The sequence below is a fragment of the Podarcis raffonei genome, chromosome 2 (genome assembly GCF_027172205.1).
Source record: "Podarcis raffonei isolate rPodRaf1 chromosome 2, rPodRaf1.pri, whole genome shotgun sequence".
NCBI lineage: Eukaryota > Metazoa > Chordata > Lepidosauria > Squamata > Lacertidae > Podarcis > Podarcis raffonei.
This window is the reverse complement of record NC_070603.1, coordinates 117,896,903-117,920,278: the sequence shown is the minus strand read 5'-3', so window position 1 is coordinate 117,920,278 and position 23,376 is coordinate 117,896,903. Positions and strand designations below refer to the sequence as shown.

Sequence of the window (23,376 nt, the reverse complement as noted above, 5' to 3'; positions counted from 1 at the left end):
CAAAGATGCGGTGGCGCTGTGGGTTAAACCACAGAGCCTAGGACTTGCCAATCAGAAGGTCGGCGGTTCGAATCCCCGTGATGGGGTGAGCTCCCGTTGCTCGGTCACAGCTCCTGCCAACCTAGCAGTTCAAAAGCACATCAAAGTGCAAGTAGATAAATAGGTACCGCTCCGGCGGGAAGGTAAACGGCGTTTCCGTGCGCTGCCCTGATTCGCCAGAAGTGGCTTAGTCATGCTGGCCACATGACCCGGAAGCTGTACGCCAGCTCCCTCGGCCAATAAAGCGAGATGAGCGCCGCAATCCCAGAGTCAGTCATGACTGGACCTAATGGTCAGGGGTCCCTTTACCTTTACCTTTACCTACTCAAAGAGGGATCATCCGGACATTCTTTTTTTGCTTTGTTTCTAGCCACAGGGCTGTGCTTTAAAGCTTGTGCCTAAGCATTTTCCTTCCTTCCTTCCTTCCTTCCTTCCTTCCTTCCTTCTTTCCCAGCACATTCCCCAGGAAAACCTGCTTCTTACCGCTGAAAACAATTCTGCAGAAAACCTGAATTGTTGTTTGTTCCAATTCAGCACTGAAGAGCAGGTTTTCCAGCGGAAAGTAGCAAAGCAAAGAAAAAGAAAGAAAGAGAGAGAGAGAGAGAAAGAAAGAAAGAAAGAAAGAAAGAAAGAAAGAAAGAAAGAAAGAAAAGTGTTTGGGCACATCAGGTTGAAATGTGGACCCGTGCCTAGAAATTGTAGGGCAAAAGCTAAGTGTGGATGAGTTCTAAATTGCATGGGCTTTCCAGAGATGGGCATGTGTGGGCGTGTGGACACGCAAATAATATGTTTAGAGTCTGAAAGTTCTTTAAAGTTCCTTAATTGCATAACACAGGGCCTGTTAAAAGCCTATCAGTAATCTGAATTGGGCAATTCATCTCTGGTATATATTAATATTCTCAAGGTTTGAGTCACTGGGATAATAGAAGATTGCGCTCACTCTTTCGAAAAGGCTAATCAAATTCATCGTTGCTTTGTTAGCCCACATTTTCTGGAGCTGGTGTGTGTAAAAGCTGAGAGCAAGAGTGTGGGTAAAGGGGTAGAGAGATATTTCTCATTTTAAAAATTCTTTTGGAGATTGGCTGGAGAGCTGGAGAGCTCAGCTCAGGCCCTGATAAGGAGAGAGCCAACTTCAGAAGGCCCAAACTAGAAACCAGGTGTTAATTGCAAATGCAATCAACCTGCATGCTTTCAAATATGTAAATAGGGATCCTGGATAAGCCTGAGCAGTCTCAGAAGCAGGGGGGTGGGAGGAGGTGGAGATGGACAGTTTAACTCTTTATTGTGTGCCACCCCAATCTCCAAGCAGGGTTAGATCCCAGCATCGCCTGAGCTCTGTGCGTTGAAGTGCAGAGTGTTTGAGGACCTGAACATTCGCAGGGAAACCCAAATGCTTGTTTACAAAGCTATTGTACTACCAACCTTTCTGTATGCTTGTGAAACATGGACCACTTAAAACGCCATCACCAACTCCTTGAAAGATTCCATCAACGGTGTCTCTGAAAAATTGTACTCATCACTTGGGAAGACAGGCGAACTAATAACAGTGTACTGGAAGAAGCAAAGATCAGCAGTGTTGAAGCAATGATTCTTCAACATCAACTTCATTGGACTGGCCATGTTGTGCGGATGCCTGATGATCGTCTTCCAAAGCAACTACTCTATTCCGAACTTTAAAATGGAAAGCATAATGCTGGTGGTCAACAAAAGAGGTTCAAAGACTCTCTCAAGGCAAATTTTAAAAAAAGTGTTAAGTTGTGGGCGAACATATCAGATGACACAGCGATTCTTCAAACAGCTCTTGTTTATTCAAAAGGCCAGAACAGAACAGAACTGAGGAGCTCTGTCAGCCTGCTTATATAGAGCTCCAGAACAGTGTAACTGTTGCAACTTTCTAAAACTATCCAATCACTGAACGTCACTTTTTGATCCTTCATTTGCATACAAACTATCCAATCACTGAACGTCACTTTCGATCCTTCATTTGCATAACTATCTACAGTTTTCCCCCTGCTGGCCCAGGGTGAGAACTTCAGTACATAACAAAAAGTATAAACACCAACAACTGGGAAACACTGGCCTGTGAGCGCTCTAATTGGAGAACAGCCTTTACCAAAGGTGTGATGGGCTTTGAAGATGCTCGAACTCAGAACAAAAGGGAGAAACACGCTAAGAGGAAGGCACATTTGACACACCCTCACAGTGATCAACTCCCACCCAGAAACCAATGTCCCCACTGTGGAAGGACGTGTGGTTCCAGAATTGGCCTCCACAGTCGTTTACGGACTCACTGATAAAACCGTGTTTATGGAAGACAATCTTACTCAGTTACGAGTGATCGCCAAAGAAAGAAGAAACAGAGATCCCAGTGTCTCCAGGCACCATTTACACAGACGTCATTGAACCTTGGCGCCCATCACGGTTAACCTGCAGCCTTGCTGGCTGGGGCTGGTGCGCACTGGAGGCCAAAGGCTCACCCTCCCTTTCCCCCCCACATGTACATCCCATAATAGGTAAGAGGTGTCATCATGACATCAAAGGTGTCTCTTATATCTTTGGCAATAGAAGATCCTTTTAGCTGCGCAGGTGCTGTTAGCAAGGCATTGAGGAGGGGATGTTTTCAACTCCAGTGTACAGTAGAAAACGGTAAACATGCCATTTAAGAGTAATTTGGATCACTTCCAGCTTCATGCATCCACATCATAAACACATTCCCAGATATCACCAGCCCCCTGCCCCCCCCCCGCAACTGGTTCTCTGTTGCCACCTCTGCCTTTGGGTGTATCTTCATGTTCACATTTGAATATTCTTTGAGGTGATCAGGAAATGACTCGAGATGAATTCAGCAGGTGTTATTGTCTCTGCTCCTCCATACCTGTCGCAATGCCCCCCCCAATTTTGCAAGGAGGCATCAGAGAGACAAATGAGAGGGTGCCAGGTGTAGAGAGAGGCTGATTCACGCCCCATCATAAAATTATATGCCTTCATTCCACCTGACAACTTAAACAATGCTGCGTTTGAAGTTTAAATGAAGCACTCTTGAGTTATGGAATGAGGGGAGCAGTTGGGGGGGGGCTGGCTTAGATAGAAGATAGCAACAGGGACCAGCCAAAAGCTCCTTTCTGCTCTTATTTTTCCCCACAGAAACCAAAAGGCCTGTGTTTTGCTTTGGCTTCTATTTGCTTTTAAAGACAGGGTTTAAAATAAATGTGCCCAAAAGTAATAATTGAAATACTTTTCTTTACCAAGACACACACATCCTTTCCCCCAAGTGTGCTGTTCTTCACGAAGGGACGTGGGTGGCGCTGTGCACTAAACCACTGAGCCTCTTGGGCTTGCTGATTGGAAGGTTGGCGGTTCAGATCTGAATGACGTGGTGAGCTCCTGTTGCTCTGTCCCAGCTCCTGCCAACCTAGCAATTCTAAAGCACGCCAGCACAAGTAGATAAATAGGTACCACTGCGACGGGAAGGTAAACGGCGTTTCCATGTGCTCTGGTTTCCGTCACTGTGACCTGTTGCACCGGAAGCGGTTTAGTCCTGCTGGCATGACCCGGAAAGCTGTCTGTGGACAAACGCTGGCTCCCTCGGCCTGAAAGCAAGATGAGAGCCGCAAACCCATAGTCACCTTTGACAGGACTTAACCGTCCAGGGGTCCTTTACCATTTTACCTGTTCTTAACATAAGAAGGGGATGCAGGTGGCGCTGTGGGTTAAACCACAGAACCTAGGACTTACCAATCAGAAGGTTGGAGGTTCAAATCCCTGCGACGGGGTGAGCTCCCGTTGCTCGGTCCCAGCTTCTGCCAACCTAGCAGTTCGAAAGCACGTCAAAGTGCAAGTAGATACATAGGTACCGCTCCGACGGGAAGGTAAACGGTGTTTCTGTGCGCTGCTCTGGTTCGCCAGAAGCGGCTTAGTCATGCTGACCACATGACCCGGAAGCTGTACGCCAGCTCCCTTGGCCAATAAAGCGAGATGAGTTCGCAACCCCAGAGTCTGCCACGACTGGACCTAATGGTCAGGGGTCCCTTTACCTTTACCTTTAACATAAGAAGAGCCTGCTAGATGAAACCCAACGAGGCCCATCCTGTTCTTCCAGTGGCCAGCTAGGCAGGACTCAAGCACAAGAGCAACTCTCCCTTGCTCCCTAACGCTGCTTTCACCTTGTGCTTTCTTTTTCTCTAAACTAGAATGTCCCAAGGGCAGTTGCTCCATCCCCTTGACCATTTGGGTTGCCTTTTCTGAGTTAGGAAGTTTAGGAGGTTGAGCCCAATGTGCTAAAGGATACATTGGTGTGCACCATTTCTTCACTCAATTCTACTCCACTGTTGATGTGAAAGTTAACTTTCTCAGACTTCCGGGTCAGCGCCATCGTTAATGGCGGACTCCCTCTGAGTCTTGGAGGGACCAGCTCCGCGGGATCAGGTCTTACAGCTGCGGCAAAGCGGAGGCCCTTTAAAAATCACAGGCGGGGGAAGCCTGTGAACGTGGGGACTCGGCGGGCACCATTTGCTGTGTTACTGTGTCTCGCTAGAGGAGGATTGACATTGTTACAATAAAATTCCATTTCAAATCAAACTTTCAACTGTGGGATCGACCTTGAATTCTCATGAGAGTGTTATGGCAGATGGGAGAGGAAAGTTAGAGCTGGCGCAGGAAAAAACTACTAGGTCTGGCAGACACTATCGGACAGACACTGCGCAGCAGTGAAGGGCCTCAACATCTGGAGCATCTGGAACATCAGGGGCTGCTCCTCCACAGGTCAAACCAAAAGTTATGTCGTCCGAAGACGTTTTGGCACATGCACTTGGAAAAATTAATGAATCTTTGGAAAATTTAGCTAAGCAGGTAGCTGAGACAAATAAACAAGTAGCTGAAGCATCAGTTAAAATTGACTTGAATACTACAAGCATTAATAATTTGGGACAGAAGGTGAATACCAATACAGAGTCTATTGAAAAATTATTACAGGAATCTGCTTCGACCCGAAAAATAGCTGAAGAAGCAAAAGATATTGCAACTGCTACTCAAGAGAAGATACCACCAGTATATAAGCAATTGGAGGATCACGGTTTGACATTGTCTATGATTGAATTGAAAGAGAAACAAAGAAATTTAAGAATCAGGGCTGTACCAGAATGTGAGAAAGATAATCTGGCTGACTTTCTTACACAGGAATTTACTGATTTTTGGCAACAGGACTTGGGGAAGGAAGAATTTAAGATAGTGAATGCATTTAGACTTGGAAGAGGACAAAGGAGGAACAAGGTGAGGGACTGCTTGATTACGCTTCGAACAAAAGAGGAGAGAGACAAAATTTAGAATCTGCACTATCAAAGGACTTTGGAAATTCACGACTCAAGTGTGGAGATATTTAAGGACATTCCAAAACATCTTCTGGATTTAAGGCTTAACTACAGAGACCTAGTTGCCCTGTTGAGAAGATAGAATTCTCTTTAGGTGGGAATTTCCTCAAGGCCTATCCTTTAAATACAAAGGAAGAAAGATAAAAATAAGATCAGTTAACGATAAAGACAGGTTTCTGAAAGATCACGAAGAAGATCTACAGAAAGAAGCCAAATCCGGAGAAGAGCCAAAAGCACTGGAAAAAGGAATACTAGACATAGCAAACTTATCTTTTGGATTGCACGGTCCAGAGAAAGAGACACCATTGACAGAACAAGAACAGACACTTGGTGCAGTAGGAGCCAAAGCAAAGTAACCCCATCATGGCTCTGCAACTTTTAAGTTGGAATTGTAACGGTCTGAACTCTCCTCGAAAGAGAAAAAGTGTTTTTCATTTACTAAAAAATGAAAAAAAGGAACAATTGGACTTGATTTGTCTACAAGAAACACATGTAACAAGGTTACACAGGAAACTACTTATTAATAAGAGATTGGGACAGGAGTTTATCTCATCTGACAAAGTTAAAAAAAGAGGAGTTGTGATATATGCAAAGGAGAGATTATTACCGAAATTAATCTTTAAAGATGAACAAGGAAGATTCCTGGCAATTGAAATTCAAGTTCAAGGAGAGAAATTTCTGATTGTAGGAATTTATGCACCGAATGAGGGGAAATCTGAATTTTTAAAAAAGTTGCATGAGACCTTACTGGACTATTTGGATTACAATCTGATTTTGATGGGGGACATGAATGGAGTAGTATCTACAAACATGGACAAGGCACAAAGACCTGGCTTGAGAGGACTACATGTGAAAAGGATCTAGGAGTCTTGGTTGACCACAAACTAGACATGAGCCAACAGTGTGACGTGGCAGCTAAAAAAGCCAATGCAATTCTGGGCTGCATCAATAGGAGTATGGCATCTAGATTCTGCCATGGTCAGACCTCACCTGGAGTACTGTGTCCAGTTCTGGGCACCACAGTTCAAGAAGGACACTGACAAACTGGAACGTGTCCAGAGGAGGGCAACCAAAATGGTCAAAGGCCTGGAAACGATGCCTTATGAGGAACGGCTAAGGGAGCTGGGCATGTTTAGCCTGGAGAAGAGGAGGTTAAGGGGTGATATGATAGCCATGTTCAAATATATAAAAGGATGTCACATAGAGGAGGGAGAAAGGTTGTTTTCTGCTGCTCCAGAGAAGCGGACACGGAGCAATGGATCCAAACTACAAGAAAGAAGATTCCACTTAAACATTAGGAAGAACTTCCTGACAGTAAGAGCTGTTCGACAGTGGAATTTGCTGCCAAGGAGTGTGGTGGAGTCTCCTTCTTTGGAGGTCTTTAAGCAAAGGCTTGACAACCATATGTCAGGAGTGCTCTGATGGTGTTTCCTGCTTGGCAGGGGGTTGGACTCGATGGCCCTTGTGGTCTCTTCCAACTCTATGATTCTATGATTCTATGAGGTTGTTACCAAGGATGGTAGACTACCAAAATTTTTTTTTGAGATGACAGACAATATGGACTTAGTGGACATTTGGAGATTAAGGAACCCCTTGGGAAGAGAGGGAACCTTCTTTTCTGAAGCCAAGATGACATGGACTAGAATTGACCAAATATGGGTAACTAGAGGAATGGCACCAAAGATAAAGAAAGTGGAAATCTGCCCAAAAACTTGCTCCGACCATAACGCTGTAAGGATGGAGATGAAGCAAATATCAACTGGCTCCTTCAGATGGAGGATGAATGACACCTTATTTAGAGATTAAGAAGTGTATAAAAAGGCCCAAAAAACTTTGAGAGATTATTTTGAAATAAATATGAATACCAATGTAGAAAAAAGAGTAATCTGGGACGCAAGCAAAGCTGTTATGAGAGGGTTTTTGATACAACAGAATGCAATAAAGAAGAGAAGTCAAAATGAGAAGAAAGATAAAATTTTGGAGAAAATAAAAGAAAGTGAGAAGAAATTGAGAGCAAAACCAAAGTCACAGGAGATTTTGAGAGAAATAAAATTATATCAAGTACAATATATGGAAATGATGAATCAGGAAATAGAATGGAAAATTAAACAAATGAGACAAAAAACATTTGAATCAGCTAACAAATGTGGGAAATTGCTGGCTTGGCAAATGAAAAAAAGACAAAAATTAAATACTATTACAAACTTAGAAGTGGAAGGAAAGAACATACATAACCCAATTGAGATTAGAAACTGTTTCCAGAGGTATTTTAAACAATTATACACACAAGGGCAACAGAAAAAAAATGGACATAGACCGATTTTTGAAGACAAATGGATTACAAAAAATTTCCCAAGAAAGCAAATTAATCTTGAACTATAAAATATCTGAACAGGAAGTAGAAGGTGCCATTCAAAACATGCAATTGGGCAAATCTCCAGGACCTGATGGGCTGACTTCTAGATATTATAGATCTTTGAAAGAGTGGCTACTACAACCTTTGAAGGAAGTCTGCAATGAAATTCTGGAAGGGAAAAGGGCACCAGAGTCGTGGAAAGAGGCTTATATTACACTTATACCGAAAACAGAGACTGAAAAGACTCAGCTTAAGAACTACCGCCCTATATCGTTACTTAATGTCGATTACAAAATTTTTGCTGACATTTTGGCCAAGAGATTGAAAAAAGTATTGATGGAAGAGATTAATAAAGACCAAGCAGGCTTTCTCCCGGGAAGACACTTGTCTGATAATTTGAGGAACATAATTGATATTTTGGAAAAACTAGAAGTGAATATAAACACTAAAGCAGTTCTGATATTTGTGGACGCGGAGAAAGCTTTTGACAATATCTCTTGGAGTTTTATGAAGAAGAACCTACAGGGGATGGGGGTAGGCCAAGGTTTTGAAAATGGTATAGGTGCAATATACTCTGAACAAAAGGCTAAACTAATTGTAAATAATGTGGTGACGGAAGAATTTAAGATAGAAAAAGGGACACGACAGGGGTACCCAATTTCCCCATTGCTTTTTATATCGGTCCTGGAGGTTCTGCTGAATATGATTAGAAGGGACCGGTTGGTTAAAGGTATACAGGTCGGAGCCAAACAGTACAAACTGAGAGCATTTGCAGATGACTTAGTATTGACGTTACAGGAGCCAGAATCTAGTACTAAAAGGGTTTTAGAACTAATTCAAGAATTTGGTCAAGTGGCAGGATTTAAACTGAACAAGTTAAAAACTAAGGTCTTAGAGAAAGAGAGAGGTTTCAGAATGAGACAGGCTTGATTATGGTTAAGAAAGTGAAATACCTGGGGATTAATATGACAGCCAAAAATGGGAACTTATTTAAAGATAATTATGAAAAATGTTGGACGGAAGTGAAAAAAGACTTAGAAATTTGGTCGAACTTGAAGCTTTCACTGTTGGGTCGTATTGCTGTGATAAAAATGAATGTATTGCCCAGAATGCTGTTTTTATTTCAAACATTGCAAATTGTGGACAAGATGGACTGTTTCAAGAAGTGGCAGAGAGATATTTCTAGATTTGTCTGGCAGGACAAGAAGCCCAGAATAAAATTTAAGATATTAACTGATGCAAAGGAAAGGGGTGGATTTGCCCTGCCAGACTTTAAACTTTACTATGAATCAGCAGCTTTTTGCTGGTTGAAAGAATGGCTGCTTCTGGAAAACACAGACATTTTGGACTTAGAAGGTTTTAACAATGTATTTGGATGGCATGCATATCTGTGGTATGACAAGGTCAAAGCGCATAAAGTATTTAAAAACCATATTGTCAGGAAAGCATTGTTTAACGTTTGGATAGGATATAAGGACTTATTGGAAAATAAAACCCCAAGGTGGCTGTCACCAATGGAAGCAAAAGCCCAGAAAAAGCTCAATATGGAGGCCAAATGGCCGAAATATTGGGAGATTTTGGAACAAGAGGGAGATAGACTGAAACTGCAGAGTTTTGAGAAACTAAAAAATAAAGTGCGAGATTGGCTTCATTATTATCAGATAATGGAGGCATATAATTTGGACAAGAAAATTGGCTTCCAGGTGGAAAAATCAAAATTAGAAACAGAACTGTTAGAACCCAAAACTAAGATTTTGTCAAAGATGTATAACTTGCTGTTGAAATGGAATACTCAGGATGAAACGGTGAAATCTGCTATGATTAAATGGGCACAAGATGTTGGACATAACATTATGTTTGCTGACTGGGAACAGTTATGGACCACAGGAATGAAGTTTACGGCATGCAATGCCTTAAGAGAGAATATTATGAAGATGATATACAGGTGGTACATGACCCCAGTCAAGCTGGCAAAAATCTATCATTTGCCCGATAATAAATGTTGGAAATGTAAAGAAACTGAAGGTACATTCTTTCACCTTTGGTGGACGTGCCCAAGGATTAAGGCTTTCTGGGAAATGATTTATAATGAAATGAAAAAGGTATTTAAATATACCTTTCTGAAGAAACCAGAGGCCTTTCTTCTGGGCATTGTCGGCCAATTGGTGCCAAAGAAGGACAGAACTTTTTTTATGTACGCTACAACAGCAGCAAGAATACTCATTGCAAAGTATTGGAAGACACAAGGTCTACCCACTTTGGAAGAATGGCAGACGAAGGTGATGGACTATATGGGATTGGCAGAAATGACTGGCAGAATCCGAGACCAGGGAGAAGAGTCGGTGGAAGAAGATTGGAAGAAATTCAAAGATTATCTACAGAAATATTGTAAAATTAATGAATGTTAGAATGATGTTGGATAGAAATTAAGTGGTTTCCAGCTGTAATGCTTTAAGAGAATATGAAAAATGTTCAGTTTCTGTTAATTGATTCTCATGAAAACTTACAGATTCTGGCTTCACACAATTAACTCAAGGCAGTGTCAATTTACTCTTGGCAGAAAGCCAAGGTCAGCTTGACCTAGAAACTACTTACTCTGATTGGTTAACGACCAGCACTCAACTCTGTTATCTAGGAATGCTAGCACAGTTTGGGGTTAGGTGTGTTAGGAGTAGGAGTGCTGTGTATGGTTAAGAGAGAGAGAGAGAAAGAAAGGATTTATTTTGCTTTGTTTTGTATGCAGAAACTCTCCTGGTTTTATTTTCCCTTTCAATAAATCCTGTAAATAGTTATTCTGAGTCTAGCTGACTAGTCATTTCCACCTCAACTAGCTTCTTCGCTGTGCAGGAAAACTCTGCTACGTTTGGGCTAAAGCCATTAGAGCTATGCCTGACACTTCAAAGTTCCATGAGTTATAAATAGGTAAAAATCTAATGGTAAGGATTTGCTGAACCAACAATTTGAAGTGGAATACAAAAAAGGGAGGTATGAGGAGGTCCGGGAAACAAGCTAAAGGAAAATAAGCAATGGAAAATCTGTGTGTTTTTAACTATTTTTATTTTGTATTTTGGTTATTTTTTTCATTTTTATTGTAATACTTTAAAAAATCTTAATAAATATCTTATATAAAAAAAGTTAACTTTCTCTTCTGTCGTTTAGAGACACACGTTCACCTTGGACACTCTTATTCTTGGGTCTCTTCCCTCCCCTTCATTTCAATACGGTCCTGATCCAAAGTTTTCCCTTGGCTCATAGACTTGATAACTCCTAAGGATATAGTTTTAAGGATCAATTCCTGTCTCCTAACCCAGTGGTGTAGCGTGGGTTGCCAGTGCCCAGGGCAAGTATTGCGCCCCCTGTCAGGGCAGGGTGGCAGCAGGGTGGTGGGGAAGGGTTTTCCCAGCAGAGGGGAGCTAGGGAGGGGACAGCGGCAGTGGCCGTTTATTTTATTATTGTTTCATGACATTTTTACGCCACCTGGTTGTTTAAAAAAGCCACTCAAAGTGGTTTATTTTTCTTGGTTTATTTCCCAGGGCAACAGCCCCTCTAGCCCCCCTCACGCTTCGCCACTGTCCTTCTGGCTGCTCTGGAAGATTTATTTCATTTTATTAGTTACCGCATTCCCATTCCACCTTATTCTTCCAGGAGCTGAACATGGTTCCCCCCTCTCCTCAATTAATCCCCAGAACCGCCCTGTGAGGGAGGTTAGGCTGAGAGAGGCAGTGAGAGGATTTGAACCCTGGTCTCCTAGGTCCTAGTCTGACACTTTGCCACGCTGGATCTCAAAGGGGCAGAATTCAGGGATGCTGAATATCCTCCTCGCAGATCTTCTCTGTACATCTTAAGACTTTTAACTTGGTTTTGTTTGTTTGTTCACTGCCTGCATCCAACCTCTCTGGTTGGTTTCCTTCCTAAAATGACCCACAAAAACTTTTACATTGCCTTCCTTGCCAGTTACAGCCCAATTCAAGTCACTGCGTGATCGGCCTGGGAGCTCTTGCTGCTGCCTTCAGGGAAAGGTTCTTGCTGAAATATTCCTCCTCTCCTTCTCCCCAGTCATCACTAACTGCTTCTGCGTGGGAATAAAAGAGCCTTTTGTATTTTGCTCCCCTATGTGGGGGAGACTCACTCAGCTGCCATCCCTGCTAAGGCAGCTCTGGGTACCAATGATGAGCAACTATCGAAAGCCTTCATGGGTGGGAAGTGGGGCTGAACGGAACAGCCAGCAATCATATTCACTTCCATAGGCCATACAGTGGTGCCCCGCAAGACGAATGCCTCGCAAGACGAAAAACCCGCTAGACGAAAGGGTTTTCCGTTTTTGAGCTGCTTTGCAAGACGAATTTCCCTATGGGCTTGCTTCGCAAGACGAAAATGTCTTGCGAGTCTTGCGATTTTTTTCGCTCCCCCCCTTTTTCTAAGCCGCTAAGCCGCTAATAGCCTTTTAGCCGCTAAGCCGCTAATAGCGCTAATCCGCTAAGCCGCTAATAGGGTTGCTTCGCAAGACGAAAAAACCGCTAGACAAAGAGACTCGCGGAATGGATTATTTTCGTCTTGCGAGGCACCACTGTATTTATTAACCATCATACATATCCTCAGGGTGAAATAAACTGTCTTCAAGGGGAGGGATCTGCTCCCCTCCCCCAAATCAATAAAAAATAGTTAGGTATTTTTAACTTAACTAAAGTAAAGTGGGACACAGGTGGTGCTGAGCTTGCCGATTGGAAGGTCGGTGGTTCGCATTCCCGCGATGGGGTGAGCTCCCATTGTTTGGTCCCAGCTCCTGCCCAGCTAGCGGTTCTAAAGCACCTCAAAGTGCAAGTAGATCAATAGGTACCACTCCAGCGGGAAGGTAAACAGCGTTTCCGTGCGCTGCTCTGGTTCGCCAGAAGCAGCTTAGTCATGCTGGCCACATGACCCGGAAGCTGTATGCCGGCTCCCTCGACCAGTAAAGCGAGATGAGCGCTGCAACCACAGAGTCGTCTGCGACTGGACCTAACGGTCATGGGTACCTTTACCTTTACTAAAGCAAAGTGGATACAGAGAACTCTCTCTCTCTCTCTCTCTCTCTCTCTCTCTCTCTCTCGTGTTTGTGTGTGTCCATCTCCTGGTCTTCCCATGGAAGCGACTGGCAGGCACGAAGGAGGAAGTTCTTTGCACAATTAAGAACTGACCTGCAGAATTTTCCGCCATGAACTGTGTCGACGGCTACTAGCAGGTAGCTTTGTAAGAGGCTCACTTGAGTTCATAAAGAGAAAACAGGTCTTGCAGTGGCTATAAGCCTTCACGGTACACCTCTGAATACTAGCAGGTGATGTGTGTGTCAGGCGGAGGCAATAAAGAGCAGGTGCCCCCTAGCCCTGCTTGCGGGCTTCCTGTAGGAAGCCTGATGTTGGGCGAGATGGGCCTTTGGTCCAATCCAAAAAGGCTCTTCCACGTTCTGAGATCTCCCTTCCCTCTCCTGCCAATTTGGGAAACTGTGAGATCACTAGAACATGCAGAGAAGTCCAAGGAAAACGTATAAAATTCAGCTTGTGATGTTCTTTTAGACTGCTGCTTTAGCAGGAGACACACACGCAGAAAGAGAGAGTCATAGAACTGTAGAGTTGGAAGGGACTCTAGTCCAACCCCTTGCAAGGAAGGAGTAATGCAGACAGACTCCACACACATGCACCCCTCAGCAGTGCTTGGGAGCAGCTGGATCAGGCCAGAGGCCCCTTTACCAAGCACCCTGCCTTCAGGGGCAGCAGCCAGTCAAACACAGGCATGTGCGCCCACGCGAGCCCCGGGGGCAGTCCGTGAGCCAGTGCGGCCTTGCAACGTCTTTAAATAAAATGCGGAGCTCAGTGTGTGCCCTTGAGCCAGCCACCACCTTTCAGCCTAGTTCTTCTGAAGCATGAAGTCGAAGGCAAGGGGGAGGAAGAACCACGTAAACTGCCCTGAGCTCTTGGGAAGAAAGGTGGGATTTGAAAAACACTAATGAATAAGTGGTGGACGAGGGTGCAATCAAAGGGAAGGCGTGTTTATTGTTTTCTTGCAATGGGCCTTCTAAGCAAGAACTGGAGGTTTTGGAGACAACTGACTTTGACACCGACCAATCAGCCAACCTGGTTCTTCACTTAGGATTTTATATTGCACTGGTCTGTGTGTATTTTGCTCCTGCTCTCTCACTGTTGAATCCAGGACCCAGGGCCTTGCAGAGCCAGGCAGAGGCCCAGGCCAGGTAGATAATGTGCCCCCCCCTTTTTTTTTACCCTGGGGATAACTGAAGTCTTATAAATAAGTACAGTGGTACCTTAGGTTACATACACTTCAGGTTACATACGCTTCAAGTTACACACTCCGCTAACCCAGAAATAGTGCTTCAGGTTAAAAAATTTGCTTCAGGATAAGAACAGAAATTGGGCCCGGCGGCAGCAGGAGGCCCCATTAGCTAAAGTGGTGCTTCAGGTTAAGAACAGTTTCAGGTTAAGAACGGACCTCCAGAACGAATTAAGTACTTAACCCGAGGTACCACTGTATATAAATAATTTTCACAAAAGCTATGCTGACAAATAATTTTATTTCAAGGCTAGAACCATATCTGCATATAAAATGGAAAATATAGATATACAATAGTCCCCTGCGGTTGTGAATATGCTGACGGAGGCCCCCTTTGGAATCGGAGGCCCAGGCCAAGTGGCCCATATGCCCCCCCCCCCCGTCTGGGCCTGCCAAGACCTGTGTGGTTCCCTTTCTTTCTCTGAGCCCTGAGTTCCCGTTGTTCAGGTGAGCCCTGATCCATTCTGGCAAAGCACAGCAAGAGCCCAGGTGAGGCTTTAGGTTATCAGGACCCCAGGCAGCTGCTTACCAGATGCAAGGCAAGCTCAAAAGCAGAGACATTTGAGTGTTGCTCCACCAACAGAGTCCACCACCTGCTGCAAACTTAAATAGGTGGCTGTCTGCCCCCCCCTTCCCCTAAAGGAAACACATACACACATTCATATCACCCTATCATAATTTGCCCCCCTCATACTATAGCTAAAACTACTGCTGCAAACTAATACCGCTGATATTACTGTACTATCTCCCCTCTCTCTTTCAACTCTCTTTTTGTCTCTCTCTCTCTCTTCTCTTTTACTCCAATCTCCCCTCTCCCCCCCGCCTCCCCCCTTCTTCTTTCTTTCTTCTTCTTCCCTTTTCTCCCTCCACCCTTTACATATAGCCTATTTGTCTGTCTCTGTTTCTAAGCGCACTCCCAACCCCAATTTCCACCTTAACTGGACCCCAGTACCCCTTTTGGGTATATACAACCCCCTCCTAAACACATATTTCCCCTGGCCCCACCCCTCTAATCTCTTGCATCTCTACCTGCTAACCCCCCTCCCCTTATATGAACTGTCTGTCCGTTAGTCTACCCATCTCTGCTTACCTGCCCTCCCCCCCAGCCTCGGCGGCATCGCTGAGGCAACTACAGAAAACCCAAGAGAAGTTCTTAAAACACAGGCTAGAAGTGACACAAATGACCACCTAATCCAAACGCTCTGTAAAAGCCACCAGCCAACAAAGCCTGATCAGCTCAGCAACCCAACAATACTCAGGAATCACCACTGCCACAACTCCTAACCACCACACGCCCTACCCCAAGTGGACGCCAAGCCAACCTCAAACCAAAACTATCAGGGAGACTGAGATGACACCAACCAGGGAGATGGCAAACAATGCTAAGATGGTAACTCCCCTTCAAGATGATGACCACCCAATAACGAAACGAGATCTGAGGGAAATGGAAGCGAGATTAGAAGCACGATTAGAAGAAACACTGAAGGCCACAATGGCTCCCATGCAGGTACTAATCAACAACCTAACCTCCAAAGTGGAAGCTCTAGAGAACAAAAACCAAATGCAAGAAAGAATAATAGAGCAATACCGGGAGGAGAACGCACGTGTGAACAAGAAACTGGACGAACTGGTAAACCAAATGGAAGCAGAACACAGAGAGATGAAAATTAAGCAAGCCGACCTTGAAGACCGCAATAGACGTTGTAACATCCGCTTCCGCAACTTTCCTGAAAAAACAGAGGAGAAAAGCCCAGCAGACCTAATTATACGCTGGCTGAAAAACACAATCCCAAGCCTGAAACTTGAGGCAGATGACTTGGAGAGGGCTCACAGAGCCCTAAAACCTATGCCAAAACCCAGCGCCCCCCCAAGAGACATCATTGTATGCTTCACACGCTACAAAAAGAGAGAGTCTCACAAAAACCCTCCAAAACTACTTCAAGGAAAACAATGTAAACAATATAACAACCCCCCTCCTATGGGACACAATGAAAGCGGTCACCAGAGGAGCTTGCATAAAAGAGAAAACATTCCTTAAAAAACAAACCTCCTCAAAAATTAGCAAAATAGAACAAGACATCACAGCCCTCTCATCACGCTACAAACAAACAGGATCTAAAAAACTCCTCAAACTTATAGAACAAAAAAGGAGAGAACTAGACTCCCTAGAAATTAACAAAACAATGATCAACATTCTATACTCTAAACAACGTTTCTACGAATATGGAGGGAAAAACTCCAGATTACTAGCAAATAGATGTAGGAAAAAAGCACTCAAAACAAGAATACACTGCATCACCAAAAAAGACGGCAACATAACATTCTCCCCCGAAGAAATAACCTCAGAATTTGCAGAATTCTACTCCAACTTATACACCTCCCATAACCCACCAGAGAAGGAAATCAGAACATTTCTAGCAGGACTGACCATGCCTACCCTAACTGATGAGGAACAGGAATTCATGGACAGCCCTATCACCCCAGAGGAAATAGATGCGGTCCTCAAAAACCTGAAACCACACAAAGCCCCAGGCCCAGATGGCTTCACAGCAGAATTCTATAGGAAATTCAAAGAACCCTTGATGCCCTACATGACCCGCCTATTCAACGACATCATAAAAGGGGGCCCCATCCCCAAAACCTGGACCCACTCCAAAATAGTCTCCATCCCAAAACCACTAAAAGATAGCCTCAAAGTAGAATCATACCGCCCAATCTCATTAATAAACCAAGACTGCAAGATATTCACATCAATCTTGGCCAACCACCTAAAAATCTTCCTACACAAGTTAATAGTCCCAGACCAGACTGGCTTTGTCCCTGGCCGCAATATAACAGACCCCATCAGGAAACTACTGAACCTGATCGAACACAGCAAGGCAACCAAACTCCCATTGACAATTATGTCCCTAGACATCCTCAAAGCCTTTGATTGCTTGGAGTGGAAATACATATTAGCAGTACTAACTAACATGAAATTTGGCCCCAACTTCCTACAAATCCTCAAACAAATATACTCCCAAGCCTCAGCAAAATGCAGAACTAACAATATGGATTCTAATACTATAGCTATCCAAAGAGGCACGAAACAAGGATGCCCACTGTCTCCCTTCTTATTTATCCTGGCTCTGGAACCCCTAGCAATCCGCATCCGAGCAGCCACAGACATCAAGGGAGTGGAAATAAAAGGCAGAACCTATAAATTAGGGCTCTTTGCAGATGACCTAATGGTCACAACACCAGACCCCATAAGCACAGCAACCTCCCTAATCAGAGAACTCAACACATTTGCAATGGTGTCGGGCCTACAGGTAAATTTCACAAAGTCAGAAGCTATGTGCTTCAACACCCCTCCTCACACCCAAAAAGAACTCATGAAGGTCACCAAAATAAAACTTTGCCACACCAAGTTCAGATACCTAGGGGTACAAATAACCAGAAACCTCAATAAATTGTACCTCCACAACTACAAGCCCCTGTGGCGACAAATTAACAAAGACCTAAAGAGATAGAATAACATGAATTTCACTCTCTCAGACAAAATAGCCATGATCAAAATGATCACACTCCCAAAACTAACCTACCTATTCCAAACCCTCCCAACCTGGATCCCCTCAACCCAACTTCGCAGTTGGCAGAGAAAACTACACTCTTTCATTTTCTCACATAAAAAACCAAGAATAAGCCCCAAATACCTGCACCTCCCCACCTCAGAAGGAGGATGGGGAATCCCCAACACAGAAGCATATTACAATGCCAACCAAATATGCCATATAATCCCATATATACTAGAAGATGAGACAAAACAATGGGTACACCTAGAGAGTGACACAATTGAAAACACCTGCACCACAACATACCCACTCCTCCCAAACAAACTAAAGAAAATTACCACAACACTTAACAGGTACACACAGACCATGCTCAAAGCATGGAAAACACAAATAGGCAAACTATCCCCAACCCCATCCCCACTAATCCCCCTGGCGTACCACCCATTATTCCACCATGCAGCACAAAACCTCCAGATAAAAACCTGGCGAACCAAAGGCTTATATCGCCTAATAGACTTTTTTAAAAATAACAAACCCTTGTCAACACAAGAAATACAAGACAAACTAGAAGACACCCAAATGACCTGGTTAACACAACACCAACTACATGCCCTCTTAAACAACCCAACAGTAAAATCAGCAGCAACTAGGCCCCTGACAACCTTCGAAAACCTCCTCCTAACAACAAAGGGAAACGGTAAAGGGACGGTATCCGCAATATACAAAATACTACTCCAAAACCCCGCAAATCCCCTAGACGCAATGAAAAAACAATGGGAGAATGACATAGGCTATGAGATTAACCCCACTCAATGGACCAGAATGTGGTCTAAACCCCCCTTTAAATCCATATCAACGAAAAGAAAAGAACTCACACTGAAACTCACCTACAGGTGGTACCTAACACCAAGGAAACTAGCGCTAATACACCCAGGAACCTCACCAAAATGCTGGAGAGGGTGCACCTCCACAGGCACATACCTCCACATGTGGTGGGAGTGTCCCAAAATTCAACTATTCTGGACAACAGCCATACAAGAAATATGTAAAATAACTAAGCAAGTAATAGACATCACCCCAGAATTGGCCCTACTAAACATCTTCCAAGACAACAATGCCCATTTACACCACAAAGAACTCATAACCCACCTGCTCTCAGCAGCCAGAAACACCATAACCAGACACTGGAGAGACCTGTCAGGAGTAAGCATGGACCAATGGTACCAAATAGTATGGGAAACAGCCCTACTAGAAAAATTAACTAATAAACTGAAACTGACACGGGGACAAACAGATGACAATAATCCACCAACAGCATACAAATCAATATGGCTAACCTGATCCAAAACACACACACACCTCACTCACACACAAAAACAAAGATCACCACAGCCAATCACAAGCAAACAATCACACCCTAGGCCAACCCCAACCTCTCTCACCACCAAAGGAACACAAGTGAACAACACAAGCAACGCTGACACCAAACTCTACATACATTAAACATAATAGAAACACCGCCACCCGACCCCACCCCCATCCATCTTCCCTCTCTCCACCCCCCCTTTCTTTTTTCTTCTCCCCCTAATGCCTCAACAAATGAAACGGATTTGTAAAAATGTTACATGGAAGAAGAAGAAAAAATACGAGGCACTACACTTCTGTAAAACAAGAAAATCCTTAATAAAAAATATTTTTTTAAAAAATAGGTGGCTGTCTCAAGCTCCACCTCCTCAGAGGAGAATTTAGGATTAGGGTCAGGATTAGAGGTCAGACTTCTTCTTTACTTGCTTATATATTATATTTTATTGAGTTTTCCGATTTAATAATCCAATAAGAAACACATTATAACATTCCAAATTACAATACAATAAAAAAGCCGAATATATTGCCAAATTATATATCTCTGGGTGACTTCCCATGCTCTGAATTTTGCGGAGGGCTAATCATCTAATATCACATTGCACTTCTTAATTGGTCAATAAACGATTCCGATGTTAATCCTTCACTTAATTTTCATTTAGGTTTGCAACCACTGGTCTGTCCAAGTGTTCGTCTTCATGGGGCATAGGTTGAGAGCTTGCCTGCTCAACTGCTAGGCTTTTCTAAATCCTTAACTGAAACTAACTCATTGAATTGGCTCAGAATACTTTGAGAAGGGTGGAAGGAGCGGCTGAAAGAAGATCTTCAGCCGACCGTTGATTTGTCACGACTGTAAAGAGCAGACTGGGCAGCCAGAAACCCAGGAAGAACCAGACAGGCCCTCAAGGCAAAAAACTCGTTTTCTGAGTGCAGTGAAGCTCTGCATCCATTGGTGACATTCTCCTCACGTGAGGAAGCCTGACCTTCTGGTGAGTAAAGGATGCGTGGCGGGTGCTGTGCAAAACTTCATCTAGGAAATAAATACAGAGGGAGTCAACCACCCCTCCAATGATTCACGCCATTTGAAAATAATCCAGGAAAGCTGAAGCTGGAAATACGATTTTTCTTTCTGCGTTTTCAAGATGTTCTGCAAAACCTAGGAAACTATTAGGAACATTTTTTTTTTTTTTAAAGAAAGGAAGATGCTTCACCCACAAACCCACCCACCTCGCAAGCCAGTGCCAGATTTGCTCAAGAGACAGGCTAGGGAGGGTCTGCTTCCGGCACCAGACAAGGAAACGCATAAAAAAATAAAATAAGAGGGAGATAAATTTCTGAAAGAATCTGATATTTCAAAAAAAGTATCAAAGCAGCCATCGTGGCAGGTGGGGGAATGAGAACTTTATGACCTTTTGTGCTAGCTTTCTACTTTGGGGGAGTCTTCTCAGAAAAAGCACTCAAAAACAGGGTGCACTAAACCCCCTCACCTTGAGATGCCATCCTCCATAGTGCCAGTTCCAGACTCTACCGCCCACTTCCCATCTCGTTCTGCAGCACTGGTAGCCTGTGGCCTACGATCCTATCTATCTATCATCTATCTATCTATCTATCTATCTATCTATCTATCTATCTAATCTATCTATCTATCTATCATCTATCTATCATCTATCTATCTATCTATCTATCTATCTATCATCTATCAATCTATCATCTATCTGTTAAGTTGTGGGTGAACATATCAGACGACACAGCGATTCTTCAAACAGCTCTTATTTATTCACAAGCCAGAACAGAACTGAACTGAAGGGTTTAGCCAGCCTGCTTATATAGAGCTCTACTAGAACGCAACAGTAACCATTTTCTGTAACTATCCAATCACTGAACGTCACTTTCAATCCCTTATTTGCATATGTGGACCTGAGGGAAAACTATCTGCAGTATTCCCCCTGCTGGCCCAGTGTGAGAACTTCAGTACATAGCACTATCTATCTATCCAGCTATCTGGGTATATATAGTTCCTACTCACCAGTCTCAGGAGCAGTCCCTGGTAAGCTTCCTGAACCATTCGATATGGAGCTGGTGGTACAAGAGCTCTGCGACTTCAGAGAATGGGGTGACGTCCTCTGCGAGTGATGGTGATACCCCAGAGTTGCGGCAGAGCTGCTACAATCTGAAACAGCATAGGAGGACAGGTTTTGGAGGGTATGAAAGCATAAACGGTCTCCTGCCCCCCCTGAAATCCATTTTTTATTTGCTGCCATTTATGCCTAGAACTGCCTCCCAGAATGCCTCCGCACGACCTCTTCTCTAGTCTAGATTACTTTAGGTCTTTCTTCAAAACTCGGCTTTTCCCAGAAGCCTTTGGGGTCATCCCACTAGTTCCCCATGCCTTATTGTAAACTAAGCCAAAGAACGTGGAATTAAAGCCGTCAGATATTCTTTCCATAGCTTCCTTCACCTCCTTCTCATCTGCCGCTGCCTCCTCTGTTGTTTAGCTGTGTCTGTATGAGAATGGAATCCCCCCGGGACAAGGACTGGTCATACTTGGAATTTATAAAGCCCTAAAAAAACAGAACCATCACACAGAGACACAGAGACAGAACCTGTGCCTCCGCTTAACTTAAATAGATTTTTTTAAAGGCTTGTTGTTGCTTTGTTTTCCCTTTAACTGCTGTTTCACTCTATTTAAAGCCCTGTATATGAGGTTCTTGGGCTTTTTAAATAACTCATTTTAATTTTTGTTGCATTGTTTTAAATCATTTGGTATTTTGAGCCTTTGTTGTTGGTCACACTTAAATCTATTTTTTAAAAAAGATTTAAAAATGCGATGTTCATTTTAAAATATAATAAATAATAATCCTAACACATATCATAAGGGACGCGGGTGGCGCTGTGGTCTAAACCACTGAGCCTAGGGCTTGCCGATCAGAAGGTCGGTGGTTTGAATCCCCGCGACGATGGGGTGAGCTCCCGTTGCTCGGTCCCAGCTCCTGCCAACCTAGCAGTTTGAAAGCACGTCAAAGTGCAAGTAGATAAATAGGTACCGCTCCGGCGGGAAGGTTATGGCGTTTCCGTGCGCTGCTCTGGTTCGCCAGAAGCGGGTTAGTCATGCTGGCCACATGACCTGCAAGCTGTCTGTGGACAAACACCGGTGAGCGCACAACCCCAGAGTGAGGTGAGTGCACAACCCCAGAGTTGACCGCGACTGGACCTAACGGTCAGGGGTACCTTTACCTTTACCGTTAACACATATCATAGCATACAGGATTGGTGGATTGTATCTGAGGACTTTCGTAGGGGGTTCAGTTCCCTCACTCCCTGTGCTATAATGGCCTCTTACTGGGCAAGGCAATGGCTGGGCTGCTTCATCCCAGTCCCTCCAGTACAGGCAGGGGGCAGCTCAGATGACAACAAGTGCAAAAGCAGCCACAGAGAACAATGTCAGCCCATACCCAAGGGTTGGTTTTATATATATGAGAATGTCATACCAGAACAGCTGAGCCGGAACTTTCCCAAGCAGAAATGCACTCGGCATTGTTTCCTCACGTTCTCCTTCATGAGACAGTGGAACACGAAAATGAAGAATCCTAGAGGAAGGAGTCAGGGGGCGGGGAGCAGGAAAAACATTCATTAGATTATACCCCCCTCCCCACTCCTCTGGCCACCATTTTGCCATCATCTCTTCAACTACAGAATGGGTCAGAGTCAGACCAAGAGATTTTGCTGCCAGCAGAGAGCAAGGTGGCCGTAATGCTTCTGAGTTTTAGTGGCTGAATTACTACTGCTACTACTACTACTAATAATTTATTTATACTTCACCCATCTGGCTGGGTTTCCCCAGCCACTCTGGGAGGCTTCCAACCGAATATTAAAAACACAATACAGCATTAAACATTCAAAACTTCCCTAAACAGGGCTGCCTTCAGCTGTCTTTTAAAAGTAAGATAGTTGTTTATTTCTTTGACATCTGATGGGAGGGTGTTCCACAGGGCAGGTGCCGCTACCGAGAAGGCCCTCTGCTTGGTTCCCTGTAACTTCGCTTCTTGTAGGGAGGGAACTGCCAGAAGGCCTGAACAATGGGGGTGGAGATGCTCCTTCAGGTCTACTGGACAGAAGCCGTTTGGGGCTTTAAATGTCAGCACCAACATTTTGAATTGTGCTTGGAAACGCATTGGGAGCCAATGCAGGCCTTTTTCAGGACCAGTGTTATATGGTATCGGCGGCCGCTCCCAGTCACCAGTCTAGCTGCCGCATTCTGGATTAGTTGCAGTTAGGGTCTCAGCCTGCGTACCAGATGGACCTGGTAGACAGCTGCCCTGGACACAGAATTGACTTGCGCCTCCATGGACAGCTGTGAGTCCAAAATGACTCCCAGGCT

General features: G+C 44.1%; 1 protein-coding gene across 3 annotated transcripts in view; it reads right to left on the bottom strand.

Annotated features, from left to right (window-relative positions):
- Positions 1-19,884: 19,884 nt before the first annotated feature.
- Positions 19,885-23,376, bottom strand: part of LOC128409199 (adhesion G-protein coupled receptor G4-like) — a 41,410-nt gene continuing 37,918 nt past the window's right edge. For all 3 annotated transcript variants that reach the window (XM_053379441.1, XM_053379444.1, XM_053379443.1), the window contains 3 exons: positions 22,487-22,585; positions 21,025-21,168; positions 19,885-20,028 (listed from right to left, as the gene is read on the bottom strand). In XM_053379441.1, the coding sequence (XP_053235416.1) occupies positions 19,901-20,028; positions 21,025-21,168; positions 22,487-22,585 (371 nt within the window). In that variant the 3' untranslated portion in view covers positions 19,885-19,900. The remainder of the gene's footprint in view (positions 20,029-21,024; positions 21,169-22,486; positions 22,586-23,376) is intronic.